The 14,116-nt window shown below is 45.6% G+C and overlaps 1 protein-coding gene across 15 annotated transcripts in view; it reads right to left on the reverse strand.

Moving 5' to 3' along the window:
• Positions 1-14,116, reverse strand: part of MYCBP2 (MYC binding protein 2) — a 1,771,217-nt gene that overhangs the window by 1,137,246 nt on the left and 619,855 nt on the right. For all 15 annotated transcript variants that reach the window (XM_085622060.1, XM_085622057.1, XM_085622054.1 and 12 more), the window contains 2 exons: positions 12,177-12,451; positions 9,409-9,630 (listed from right to left, as the gene is read on the reverse strand). In XM_085622060.1, coding sequence (XP_085478186.1) covers positions 9,409-9,630; positions 12,177-12,451 — 497 coding nt within the window. The remainder of the gene's footprint in view (positions 1-9,408; positions 9,631-12,176; positions 12,452-14,116) is intronic.

The raw sequence follows: 14,116 nt of genomic DNA on the forward strand, positions 1-14,116 counted from the left end.
CCAGAATGAGTGTGAGGGAGTGCTGTTGTAGCTTCCTGACCACTAATGGAATTAGTGGGAGAGGTGGAAAGGCGTATGCAAATCTGCCTGACCAGTTCATCCATATCGCATTGCCCTTGGACAATGGGTGTGGGTATCTGGCGGCGAAGCTTGGGCATTTTTTGTTTTCGTGGGTGGCGAAGAGGTCTATCTGAGGATGCCCCCACTGTTGGAAGAATGGGTGAAGAACTTGTGGATGCAGTTCCCATTCGTGTATTTGTTGCGTTTGTCTGCTGAGCAGATCTGCCATGGTGTTTTGTACGCCTGGAACGTGCTGTGCCAGGAGAAAGATGTTTTGAGGAATTGCCCATCTCCATATGCTCTGGGCTAAGCGGGAGAGCTGGGGAGAGTGTGTCCCCCCCTGTTTTTGGATATAATACATTGCAGTCATATTGTCTGTGCGAATGAGGACTGCTTTGCCCGAAATCTGTTTTTGGAAAGATTTTAGGGCTAGAAAGATCGCCAAGAGCTCCAGATGGTTGATGTGGAGCGATTTTTGCTGTGGCGTCCATAGACCTTGCATGGTGAGGTGTAGAAGGTGCGCTCCCCAGCCGGAGAGCGATGCGTCCGCTGTTAGAGTCACTTGAGGAACCGGGTCCAGGAACGGCCGCCCTTTGGAAAGGTTTGTGGTGTTCCACCACTGCAGAGAGTGATGTGTGCGGCCGTCCACCAACACCAGATCAGTCAGCTGACCCTGGGCCTGGTTCCACTGTTGTGCTAGGCACTCTTGAAGTGGACGCATGTGGAGTCTTGCATGGGGCACTATGAAAATGCAAGACGCCATCATTCCTATGAGCTTCATAAACACTCTTGCTGGAAGAGAGTGTTGAGGAAGGAATGTTTTGCGTAAGGCTTGAATGCTTGTGATTCTGGCTGAGTTTGGATAGGCAATACCCTTGGAGGTGTCTATAGTGGCCCCGAGGTATTGCTTTGTGTGAGATGGTATGAGGTGGGACTTTTGGTAGTTCACCGTGAAGCCTAGCTGGTGGAGCAGTTGGATGGTGCTGTTTGTATGCTGCACACATTGGTCGTAGGACGCGGCTTTTATCAGCCAGTCGTCTAGGTAAGGGAAGACGTGAATATGTTGACGTCTGAGGTGTGCTGCTACTACTGCTAGGCATTTGGTAAACACCCGTGGTGCGGTGGTGACCCCGAAGGGGAGAACCATGAATTGGTAATGTTGCCCGTCCACCACGAACCTGAGGTATTTCCTGTGAGAGGGGTGTATTGGAATGTGAAAGTATGCGTCTTTCAGATCCAAGGTTGTGAGAAAGTCTCCCTGGCAGAGGAGTGGGAGGAATTGTTGTAGAGTGACCATGTGAAAATGGTCTGAGTGTATGTAGGCATTTAGAGGCCGGAGGTCCAGAATGGGTCTGAGGGTCTCGTCTCTCTTTGGTATTAAGAAATATAGAGAGTAGACCCCTAGATTTCGTTGGTTGACGGGGACCTGCTCTATAGCATGTTTTTGCAGGAGTGAAAGTACCTCTTGTTTGAGCAGTGTGGAATGTTCTTGAGACATTGGACGGTGCCTTGGTGGGATATTGGGTGGGGTAGATGTTAGCTCTAGACAGTACCCTGACCGAATGATTTGGGTCACCCATTTGTCCGATGTTATGGACTCCCATACGTGGATAAAGTTTTGTAGTCTGCCCCCGACCGGAGTGGAATGGTCTGGGGGGAGCGGAGGGGAGTCATTGTGCGGGGGGGGGGTGGCAGAACGGGTGTTGTTGGTTTTGCCCCTGCCCTTATTGTTGTTACCCCTGTAACCACCTCTCTGATTGCCCTTTGAAAAGGTATTTTGAGGAGGGGACTTGTAGGAGGTAGAGGCGTTATCGGTGGAGGAGCCTCTACCTGTGCCACGAAAGGACGAGCGTCGAAAGGAACGTTTGGAGGCTTGAGTTTGGAGTGCACCCATAGACTTTACTGTGTCTGTGTCTTTCTTCATCTTTTCGAGCGCTTCGTCTACCTTTGGCCCAAAGAGTGTTTCCTGGTCAAAGGGGTGATTGAGTATGGATGCCTGGACTTCAGGTTTGAACCCTGAGATCCTGAGCCAGGCGTGGCGGCGAAGCAGGACACTGGTATTTATGGCCCTAGAAGCAGTGTCGGCTGCATCGAGGGCACACTTAATGGAGGTGTTTGTGATTAGTTTACCCTCCTGTATAAGGTCATGAGCCGTGTGCTTGTATTTTTCTGGAAGGTGCTGCATAAGAGCCTCTAGTTCGTCATAGTGTGCTCTATCATATCGCGCAAGCAGTGCTTGTGTGTTTGCAATGCGCCACATGTTTGCAGCTTGGGAGGCGGTGCGTTTACCAGACGCGTCCAGAAGTTTAGATTCTTTGTCTGGCGGTGGGGCATCTCCTGAGGATTGGGAGTTAGCCCGCTTTCTAGCTGTGGAGACAACTAGGGAATCTAGGGGAGCAGGGCCCTTGATGTAAGCAGGGTCTGTGGGTGCCGCCTTGTACTTCTTCTCTATTCTAGGGTTCAGTACTCTGGCTCTGACAGGGTCTTTGAACACCTCTGTAGCGTGCTTGGTGACACCCTTAAGCATGGGTAAAATGGAAGTAGATTGGTCTTGTATATCAAATGTATCCAGTAGGAAGTCTTCTTCTACTGGTTCACTGTGCATGTCCACCCCATGGTAGTGTGCTGCTCTCTGCACTAAATGATGAAACCCTAAGGAGTCCTCTGGAGGAGACGGCCTTGATGGGTATAGGTCGTCCTGAGGTACATTGGGTATATCAGGGTTATTGTAATCCTCCCATGGATCTGGGGTCCCTGGTGGAGTGGGATCCATTGGGGCGTCCGCCGGGTAATTGTCCGGATCCCCATCATCCGGATCTGGGGATGGGGCCGGATCGTAGTGAGGTAAAGGTGGCGGAGACCTGTGAGGTGGAGGCGGTGGAGGAGGTGGAGTGGGTAGGGGAGGCGGTGGTGGGGAGGGTACTCTGAGGGGAGAAGTAGCAGAGTCCTTCCTTTTGGGTGGAGGAGGAGGAGCCGGAGCATCAAGGCGTCTTTTCTTGGTAGTTAAAGTCAAAAGCCCAGTCTTTGGATCTTTGGACAAAGTCTTTTGTAAAGGGTCTGGTGTAAACAGAGCCAACGGTGTCGAGTCGTCTGTCGGCACCGGTGATTTCGGAACCGGGGGTTTCGATGGTCTGTGTGCGCCATGCTTTTTTGAGGTCTCCGGGTGTTTCGGCGTCGAAGGATGTTTCGGCGCCGGAGCGTCGGTGCCGACAGATTTGTGTTTGTGTTTGGTCGGCACCGAGTGTCCAGGCTTCGGCACCGGTGGTTTCGGAGTCGAGCTAGATTTTGCAGTCTTCGGTGCCGGATGCTGTTTTTCGGCACCGGGTGTCGGCTGGCTCGATCCCGAGCTGCCATGAGACTTTGGGTGCTTCGACACCGGGCCCGAAGGTGGGGTGATCGAAGTTTTGGTTTTGGTTTTGCCCAGGCCGGCAGGCGAGGGAGTAACCTGAGTCTCTTTGGTTTTCGGCGCGGGGGTGGGAGGGGGCATAGTACTCACGGCCCGCTGCGCTGGTGTAGCGTCCTCCACGTCGGAGTCGTCGGCCTCGGAAGCGCTGACGACGTCTTCCTCCTGCTCGGTGTGTGTTTGCCCCGAAGCTTCGGCGTCGTCTCCGAAGATGTCCGGTGGAGCTGCCGAGGATGAGTGCGCCATGGTGCGTCGAGCTCTTCGATCTCGGATGGTCTTCTTCGATCGAAAAGACTTGCAGGCGGGGCAGTCTCTAGCCTCGTGTTCCGGAGAGAGGCAAAGGTTACACACCTGATGGAGGTCGGTGTGGGGAAATTTAGACCCACATTTTGGGCACTTTTTGAACGGAGTCCTTTCCATCGGCCGGGACCGGAGTCGCGGAGGGCCCGAAGGCCGGTGTCGATGTACGGGATGGAGAAAAGTGCCGCTTCGAGAGATGAAGATGATGAAGGAACTCGAAGAATCGAGGATTTTCCGTCGAGGCTGGAACCGTAGAAGTTCGAAGCCGGAGCACGAAGTATCACATCCGAGCCCGATGGCGGAAAAAAACAATCTGAGGATGGAGCCGAAGCCCATGCGCAGTACGGACCGAAGGAGGAGTCACCAAACTCGTGACTTCCAAAGACTGTCCAAGAAGAAAAACAAACTGCAAACATCCGGGCCCAACACCAGATGGCGACCTATGCTAAGTGTACAATCTGCAGCTCATATGCCTCGAACATTGGTGTTCTATGCTGTGTTGTTGGCAAGAAGGGAGATCTGCAGGAAGTGGAAGGACTCGTCCCCTCCCAACTTTAGCGATTGGCAGGCTTGTTTTGTATACATCACGTATGGACCTTGCTAGATCTGGTAATCAGAGCAAAAGAGCTTTCTGGTATTTGTTATCATGGGTACACTGAAATATCCGGGGTTTTTTTTTTTTTTTTCACCCCCCGGGTCCGATGATTACCCTGCTATGGTGCCCCCCTTGCCTTTCGCACCATGAGATTAGCCGGTACCTGGTCCTAGCCCGGGCTGACCTGGCTGCTACTCATACCAAGGTTGCCTATAAGAAGGTAACCGCTTGGTTCTTTGCCTTCCAAGATTGTGACTACAATAGCTTAGGGATATTGTGTACCCACTATCTCGCTTATATAACCCTGCCAGTTTTGTTATGAACTGAGACAGCTGCATGTAGGTTAATCTGGTCTGGCATTGAAACCATGGTAGCAATGAGGACTAAAAAAAAAAAAAAAAAAAAAAAAAAAACCCTTAGCATTTACAGCAATGCCGCGACTGTTGTAACCGTGTTTCCAGTCGCTCTGTTTCATACATCTTTAATGGGTTATGTCAGCACGACAAACTAAGAAGGAAGGGTCGCAGGGATGCTCACACTGAGCACCAACCGCCCCAGAGCCCCTGCCCCTCCCCCGACCGTCCCAACCCCTGGAGCTAGAGACGCACCACTCAGGCATGGAACGGGCCGAGATAAGGGACACATGGCCAATGGTTGTCAAGGAGACTAATTAGACAGGAATCCAAGTAAGCCAGCAACAGGAGCTCCCAAAACTAGGAAAACAAACCTAGTTGTGTTACCAAGAACGTTTTCATATTGCATCGAAAGTACAGACCATAATAGGCGCGCAACGTTTTCAAAGAAGAGAATTTTAAACCATATTTGTTTTACTTTAGGTAGGCTGCAGCAGGGTTGACCTTTTTGGCTACAACACTGAGATGTTTTGGAAATGTCCATACAGATGCTCCCAAGAGAGATACAAGGCGCGTTCGACCCTCTGCGGAATGCGGGATTGGCCGCGCCGCCAGGATGCTTGCAATGCTGGCGGGAACATATGTTGTTTGCCTGCATTCGAGGCTGAGTGAGAGTGTGACGCAGGGACATAAAACATACAATAAAACGGGTGCGAAGGGCCTTATTGCCCACATGCTGGCGGGGTTGCCGCCCTTCCCCTTCGTTATACTTGCTTAGGCCTTTATTTTCACTGCGGGTGATTAACAGAGCTCATATCATTCAGAAGGGAAATTTAAAGCTGTTAATTTGCTAAGAAGAGGGCAAAAATTATTGTATACATCCCGCAGAACGCTTCATGTAAGACATTAAGGCATAGAGAAACAAGCATCTGCAATGCAATAGGTCTCGCATTTACGCAAGCTTAAGCTATTGGCATTGTAAATGACAATGCCTTTTATTTACATTTTAAAAACCAAAACATACATAAAAGTCATTGTCATTTACAATGCCAATAGCTAAAACTCACGTAAATGCGAGACCTATTGCATTGCAAATGCTTGTTCATTTGAGCATACAGTGTCCTCGAGGGGTGGAAATGATTGTTAAAGTGACATAAAGACACCCATCAAAGCAGCTGACTATCTGCGGACCGGGTGATGCAGATGGTAGAGCTTGGGAGCCAAGTTTTAGGAGGACTGCTTGGAGCATGGACAGACCACTGGAGGAGTGTTTTTGCTGCGTTTGTGCTGGGAGGGTGGGGGAGGGTTTATAACGCGAATGGGAGCAAAGTTCCAGATGGCCTGAGCGGAGCATTGTTAGACCAGCAGAGGGCTGTTTCTGCTGCATTACAGGCATTTCTTTGGTGGTGGAAGGGAAGGCACCCCACAGTGAGATGCAGTGTTGAAACTGCAAGTTAAAGATAAAGCATGCCGCTTGTGAAGCGCCTACAACACACAGCAGTATTGTGGTGCTTTACAAATGAAGTGCGTACCTTAATCTCATACCAAACGTGAGCAGTGTTTCTAATCTAGTCAGGTCCGCTTCCTTTCGCTATAAATCATCACAGAACAGAAATATCCAAAGCATTCGAGGGCTGTTATAGGACGTCACTGTTTGCGCAAGTATAAGTATATTTATTCTGAGCTCCGAATTAATGAATAAATAAAATGAGCAACTGGAGATGCCGGGGATTGAACCCGGAGCATCATACATACAAAGCATGCGCTCTAACACGGAGCTACATCCCCTGGCTTACGAAACTCCCTCCTATAGGTTATGATATAGCAAACAAGCACCCCGTGCTGGAACTGTACGACTCTCCATTTAGGGTAGGTAACACAATTGCACGCTCCTTGCATCCGAAGTGAACAAAGTCCGACACTCCTGCCCAAACCCTTCTCACCAAGGAGCCTGACCTCACACTTCCTGTAACCGCAACAGAGTCTCGGCACCACAAATCCGCCTCCCTGTACCAGCTGCACACAGAAAGCCACTCATGTTATCACAGTGCAAGAAGGCCTACACTCCACTAGTAACTCTACCAACACTACGTGCTGGATTTATTGTACACTCAAGAGCATTTTGTCTCGGTTATATCACGCATAATTACCCTGACACTTCTGTCACAGGTCACGTCAAGATGCCTAACACACAGCTTTCAGATTTCAGAATGAAACCACACGTTTGCTTTGTTGTGGTTTAGTTAAAGGTGAGATATGTGGCGTAATAAACGTTCAAGGGTTCGATTCCTGGATATGTCTTTTTTATTCTAGCGTGATATTGGATTTTATTTTGTAATTTGGTCACAGTACTAAACCCACCTGGGCCTGCAGTCTTCACCTCGGGCATTAGAAAATATTTGCTTATCGGCTAATTTTCTTTCCCTTCCACAAAATGTAACTGTGATTGCTGCATCCTACATGAAGGGTCAAGGGGGTTGGCACGTGCGCCTCATTCAGTGCAGGTAATTGGCAAGTGACGTACAAAATAACCTCGCGAGCTAATTTTGTAAGGGATGGAGTGACGAGAGAAATTAAAGCAAGGCTCCCATAGTCTTGTGTATGTGCAGTTGCGTTGGCGGTGGCCTGAAATGATAGAAAAATAAACTGTGCAGTTACCAATTAAATGATTTTCAGCGTGACAGCAGACTTTGACTATAACAAATTTACACCTGCACTAGCTTGCGGTTGGGAAAAATTGACAAAGTAGTCTAATTTCACGAAAATAATGTTTAAAATGGCCAGATTTTAAGTGATGTTTTATACGGTGGTTGAAAATAAACACAGATGACGACATATGCAACTTTGCTAGTAGGGTTGAAATCGCAATAACGAGCTGGCTGGAATAGTAGTAAATACGCCTTCTTGTTGTCTTCTGGGCTAGATATGTAGGAATGCTGAAAAGTAGTTGTGGAACAAGTGAAAAGCCAGCTGCTATCTGTTATGGATAAGGATGCTTTTATTGCCTACCGTCTTGTAAGCGTCAAGGCGCTCCAGGAAGCGGCGGACAGGCCCTGGTGTGGGGATATCTCGCTTGACGATGCCAAGAGGCGACAGCGGGGCTTTTAGCTCCCACTCGAGGCTGAGAGAACTTGGCAGGCCTGGGAGGGAGGGCGCAGAGTTCGTTATTAATGGAGGCGCTGCTAACTTACACCCCTCAGCGTGAGGCATCGGCCATTTCGCACACAAGTGGAAAGTGACATTGCAGATAGCTGTCTGGCGTTTGACGTGTCTGGTAGGCACTGCAGGCCAGGCGTAAGCACTTCATGAAATCAGGTGTAAAAGTCATGCTGGGATTGTGAGCTCAAGTGGCAGAGAGGAGTGCCTTACATGTTAGGAACTGCTGCATGAAATATGTACTACAGACAGTGAAAAAAATCAGATGTCACGCTGGATTTTACTCTATAAAAACAAATGATGTAACACGCATGATTTTATCGGAGCTCGCGGCACCATACAAAGTACAAAGTATTTCAGAAATATGCCAGCCGCGTTAATGTGCACGAAAAAGTTATTACGTTGATTCAGAAAAAAGGCTTCAGAAAACAGGAAATGAAGAACTGTATTACAATGGCTAAAATTACTCCTCACAGGATGAATCATGAAGGTTTCCTCTTTGACAACACCGCTGCTTGTATAAACAAGCACGGTCCGCTTTCACTTTCGTCCATCGTTGTGAAAGCTTTCTTGTCTTTATGGGGCCATGTGTTTTGAAACACATGGCCCCATAAAGATAAGAAAGCTTTTGCAACCAACGCAAGCGAGTCCATCCAAATGGGACGGCTCGGAAAGCCAAGCAAATACGTCACCGACACCTCTTTTCCAATGGCTGGCCACCGTTTAGCATAAACGGTGACGCCAGCCAATGGAAAAGAGGGGTGGGGCTTAATGCCCCTTACAGAAAATACCACATCTCATTAAATCTCGCCAGCAAGACTGCGCCTGCGCGCAGCCTACGCCAGGCGAGACCTAAAAAGGGTCAGTCAAAAATGGACTGGGAGTGGAACTCTATGGTTCTGCACTGACTGGTGCAGAAAAAAATTAACTGACGTTAGCATGCATAATAGGCACTGCGCACGTCACTTCCGGCATGGAAGATGCAGACAATGCCACACAGAGCCGAACTATGCCACCTACCAGCACACACAGGGGTACTGCTCAGGATAAATTTCCAGAATTAGTCTGACGCCTGGGGATAATTCTAGAGTAAGAAATCTGCGGCTATAAGTCTCTACCTGAAAAATAAATATCAAGCACAATGGTGGACTTCTCAGTGACTATGCAGATTACTGCAGTTCACAATGCTATCTTTTCGTACATATCTGTTTTTCACTACAAACTGTCCCCTTCAGGACATCCTCAGTACACTGAAGTTCAGTTCACACAGCTTGCTGAGAATATCTGATCCTGTCCCAAAATGTTACTGTTTCTTCAAAATTCAGGAGGCACGTTCTTCACTCTTCTGCTGTCAGGAGATACTTAAGAGGAGTATGGACTTACAAAACAGTAGTGAGAGCTGAACGATCTTGAGCCCCAAATTATATTTGATTTTTCTTTCTTTCACATACAAAGTAATAGAAAACATTAAATGCTGCCCTTGAATACAGCTGTTGTTTGCAATAAAACAAATTAGTTATAGGTTACTTAGTGCTCCTCACCTGACTGAGCTTTTCCATGTGTGCAACTAGCAAAGGGAACCGATGTGCTAAGGCAGAGTCATTCTCGGTGCTAACTTGTTTGATCATGGATCGCAGCAACACCTCTCCATCATAAGCAATGGGAAAAATGGAGGTCAACTTCACTGAGGTGTGGCACAAAGCAGACATAACTGCTGCAAGAAGTCGGCTACTCGAAGTCTTGAAGTTTGCCTCCTGAATATCCTTAAAAAGCACACACAAAAAATAAGGTACATTATTTTAGCTCAAGGTGTACATGTAAACATTTCACAGATAGGAAACAGAAGCGTCAAAGTTTTCATTCCTAATTATTTTTCCTTTTTTAACCCTTCAAGTCAGAACAAGTACAGAATGGGGATGTGAAAACAGTACTACGTTTAAAGTAGATATAGGACATGAGGTTATTTAATTGTGGGGTTTCCATAAACACAATGTAACATCTCTGTATGTCTTAATGAGTGGGATGTGTATAATAACTGATATAGTGTTTTGTTTTTCATCTTATAGATCGAGTTTGCAAGCACCCTGTGAGACTAGAACCTCAGCAACATTCTAGCAAAAGAAATTCAGTGTACGAGTCATTTGAAGATAATACTTTTTTAAAATAAATTATTTTCATTGGTTTTCTTCAAGACAAAAAGTCGTACGCAGGACATTTGGCAAAGGCAAGATATACACTTGAACTAGTTTCAAAAGGCCAATAGGCAATTTGACCACTTGAACCCAATCTTACGAAATGCTCGAGAAGACAAACACTTCCCTAGGGAATGTACATAGCAAGCAATCAGTGGTTTCCTGAGCCATTAGTAGACACCCGTTTGTAGCAAAGATTCAGCACTATCTTCGCTACTCATTTGGGATTTCCTTGGGATCTGTATCCGGCTCACCAAACCAAAAATGTCTTACTTGATGTACGCCAACTGAGCCTTTCGCCATTGTTAGCTTTGTTCCTGGGAATCAGATTTCCACTTTTTAGTTTGTTCACCTTGCCGAGGGGATCTGGTGTGAGATGGTCTATTTTTAGGCTTTGTAGACATGAGATAAATGTATTTTTTTTATACATTTTTGTTTGTAGTTGCTAGCGCGTTTGGCTCCTCTTTATCAGACATATTTCTTCATTTATTTCAGAAGATGTTAGAAAAGTGAGGTCTGCTGTTAAAAAGAACAATATGGGCTACAGTGATAACACCAAGGTCTAAAGGTAAAAGGGAAAAGAGGTCTGTAGGAAAACAAGAGCAAAGGTTTACAAGACAAAGAAACCGGGGTCAGGGGTAATAAGGGTTCCACAGTCAGCAGGAATAAAGAAACCAGGGTCAGCAGGACAAAGGGACCAAGGCCAGCAGGTTAAAAAGGGAATCGAGCTCAACAGGAGAAAAATGACCAAGGTCAGGAGGAAAAATGGACCAAGATCAGCAGTTTAAAGATTGAACCAATGACAGCAGGTTAAAAGGAGAGTCAAGGTCAACAAGAAAACTGGAACCATGGTCAGCAGGAAAATAGAACAAAGGTCAGGAGTGAAAAACCAAAGGTTTGCACTGAAAAGGCAATTAGGGAACTGAGGTATGCAGAGAAACGTATGTGAGATGTACATGCTGTTCACAATCAAAGCTAAAGGAGGTATGCAATCAAAAGTAAATGAATTTCCAAGATTAATACAAATCAGATACAGAGCTGCAGGTCTGTAGTCAACCGCAAATGAACATACAACACCTCAGGCTTCACAGTGAATATCTGAACTAACTACAGACCACAATTACTTTCAACCACCAACAATATATACATTTAAATGCAGATCGCAATTAAGGTCTGCACAAAATATAACTTAGGTTCTACTTTTCAAGACACCCGGAACTGCAACCAAAATTAAAAAACGCCCAAAAACAAATGAATTCTGTGATGTAAAATGATACTGTAAGGGATTTGCATTGAAAAAGCAACAGGAACGCTGTGCATGACAGCTTATGTATCTAGAATTAACCATATGTTTGTCATTTATAAGAACTGGTCATGCTCTTTTAAATCCATCCAGAGGATGTCTTTCTGCACAGGTCTGGATATCTCACCGACCCTATTTATAATGGACAAATATCACTGTTTGATAAGTTTAGCAACAGGCCCTTTATATGTAGGCTTATTGATAGTTTCCATGAGTTTAGTGAAGGCCCATTACATGGTCCTATTGTGTCAGAGTTTGCATGAAGTCCTTTGGGGATATGTTTAAGTATTTGTATAAGAGAGGTATAGGATTTTGCCATGGATCTTGTTTAGCAAGGCTGAAGAGTGATCCACATCTCAGCCGGCTGTGCTGTAGGAGGGATCCAAATACCAAATTTGCAGCTCTAGAGCTCGTCCCTACATGGAGTACTCCAGCTGGTATTGAAACAGAAAACTAACTGCTAAAACACTTTACAAGTAAAATCAGAAAGTAAATTGACTATTTACAGAATCTTCTAGTTCATGTGGTTTGCCTCACAAGCAGAAGCCAAAAGCAAACCTATCCCACACAAAGCCATTCTGCTTTAGGCTAGTCAGAAAGTGGACAGGGGCAGAATGCACCAGGCAAAGGAAGGAAGATACGTGGACAGTCAGAAAAAGTATCTAAAATAAGTTAAATCTGAGCTTTTACTTTTCTTACTTACCTTCCGGTCAGTCCATACAGTGCTTTTTCAAAACCTGTTCTAGCACTACAGTTACTTTAATGATACAGCATAACAGACCCGTCAAATAAGGTGCACACACAACGGGAATACCTGATCTAAGCAGTTGAGCAGGTCACAGAGGCAAGCCCACTGCAGAGCTGGCGTTGGGTAGAAGGAGTGGAAAGAGGCTATAAAGGTGTTATGACATTCCTGCAGAACAGCTTCAAGAAGATTCAAAGGCTGGCTGAGATAACCTTGAGGGTCGTTGTCCAATTTGACCATACACTGATCAACACCTTCAGATAATATTTTTCTTAGCAAGGTCCTTGTTTTTCCTATGCATTCAGCTAGCTTGCTGGTTTCATCTACAACAGCTTTTGTAGTCACTACAAAATATAAAATACAAAAGGTGTTTGCAACGGAAAACAATAACTAAGCCTCATGCAGAAAAAAAGTGTCTTGACAATCAAAGACAACCACTCATTTAGACGTATTATAAATGTAGCACACTGAATTAAAACAAGTTATTTAGAAACACTTTTCAAACAGAATACAGTTAAGGCGTTCCTCAGTTATAGTGGTCAATAACATTGGTTTTCAAGAGTTAATTATATATTTTCATAAAGCGTACAAATCACCCATGGGCATCTCGGCGAGTAATGAATAACTATATTGGGTGACATGGATGAAAGGTACTTACCTGCAAGAATAGACGTCAAATATCAAAGTTTTTGATCTATTACCATGCACTTTGACGCGACAGCCTGGTCTAGTGTTCAAGGACAGTACAATATTGCGGTGGTCGAAACAGGTCTAACACGACTAAGACTTTATATTAACCCAGCGATAAACTTTAACAGAGCAATATAACGAAAAAGTTATTTAACCAGGAATCATTGATAAAATTAAGAATAATCTTTCAGGAACCCTCTAATTCCAAATCAATTATTTGTGCTTCTGACCTTTATCTAGAATAAGATTAATATGAGAGCTACACGGAAGCAAAATATTGCTGACCTGTAACGGTTTTCACGCATGGTAGCCAGTTTCTTAATCACAAGAACACACACCAATTATCTCATGTTGGCACAGATAGGATCTAGGAATACTAAATTCTGTCTGCTGATTAGGTTTCATACAGTTCAATTGTCTTAGCATAAATCCTGTTTCTCGAAGTCATGTACCTGGTAGTAAGAATGGCTCCCATATCAACAAATTAAGGGCATGGATGTCAAGTATGTAGTTTAACAGATTTGCCACACACAGGAATCGCTATTTGCAACTAAATATCACAGTTTTCTCCACCTGTCAAATGTGTAGTAGCCCATTCCCTACACTGGTGAGGATAGGTTCCCAGACTCCGGAGTGGTTGTCACTTCCATTCTATGCCGCCTTCTGAGATAAAAGTAGTAAATGAGGTATTCAAGTTTAAATCAAGCTACCATTCGGCCATACCGATGTAAATATTAGAAAGCTTTGCCTCCAGAAAAAAAGACAAAGTAGGAAGGACAGATTACTAACATAGGCCATCCACACCTCGAAGCAGAAGAGTGAGCATGATCCTGAAGCACTAAGTGCTGACAACACAAAAGGGTTTGAGAGATCCAGCAGCATGCACCAGTCCAAGTTTCGGCAAATTTCTAATTCAGCACATAGAAAAAGATTTGAAGCATTAAAACAAAGAGCTTGTTTGTGGTAACGAGACAAAAACTGGCAAAGGCCGAGGTCTGAATGAAGTAAGAGTGTTTCCAATGTATGTTTTCATTCATGATATTCATGTCAAATTTTCTGGTTATACTAGTCTTAAAGAACAAGTTACTCCCCTTCGGTAACCCCATATCTGGTAGAGACTATCTAACCGCAGATTCCTTACCTAAGAATTATCGCCAGATGCCAGACCGGATCCAGAAATCTTTCATGAGCAGTACACCTGCACGCAGGTAGGTGGCGGCGTCCAGATCCACGTGGCATCGTTTGTCATCTGTGGCAGAAAGAACATTTGCAGAGCCAATGTAGGCGCCACTCAGACGCGCTGGCGTCAGTTACTTTTC

The sequence above is a fragment of the Triturus cristatus genome, chromosome 8 (assembly GCF_964204655.1).
Source record: "Triturus cristatus chromosome 8, aTriCri1.1, whole genome shotgun sequence".
Lineage (NCBI taxonomy): Eukaryota > Metazoa > Chordata > Amphibia > Caudata > Salamandridae > Triturus > Triturus cristatus.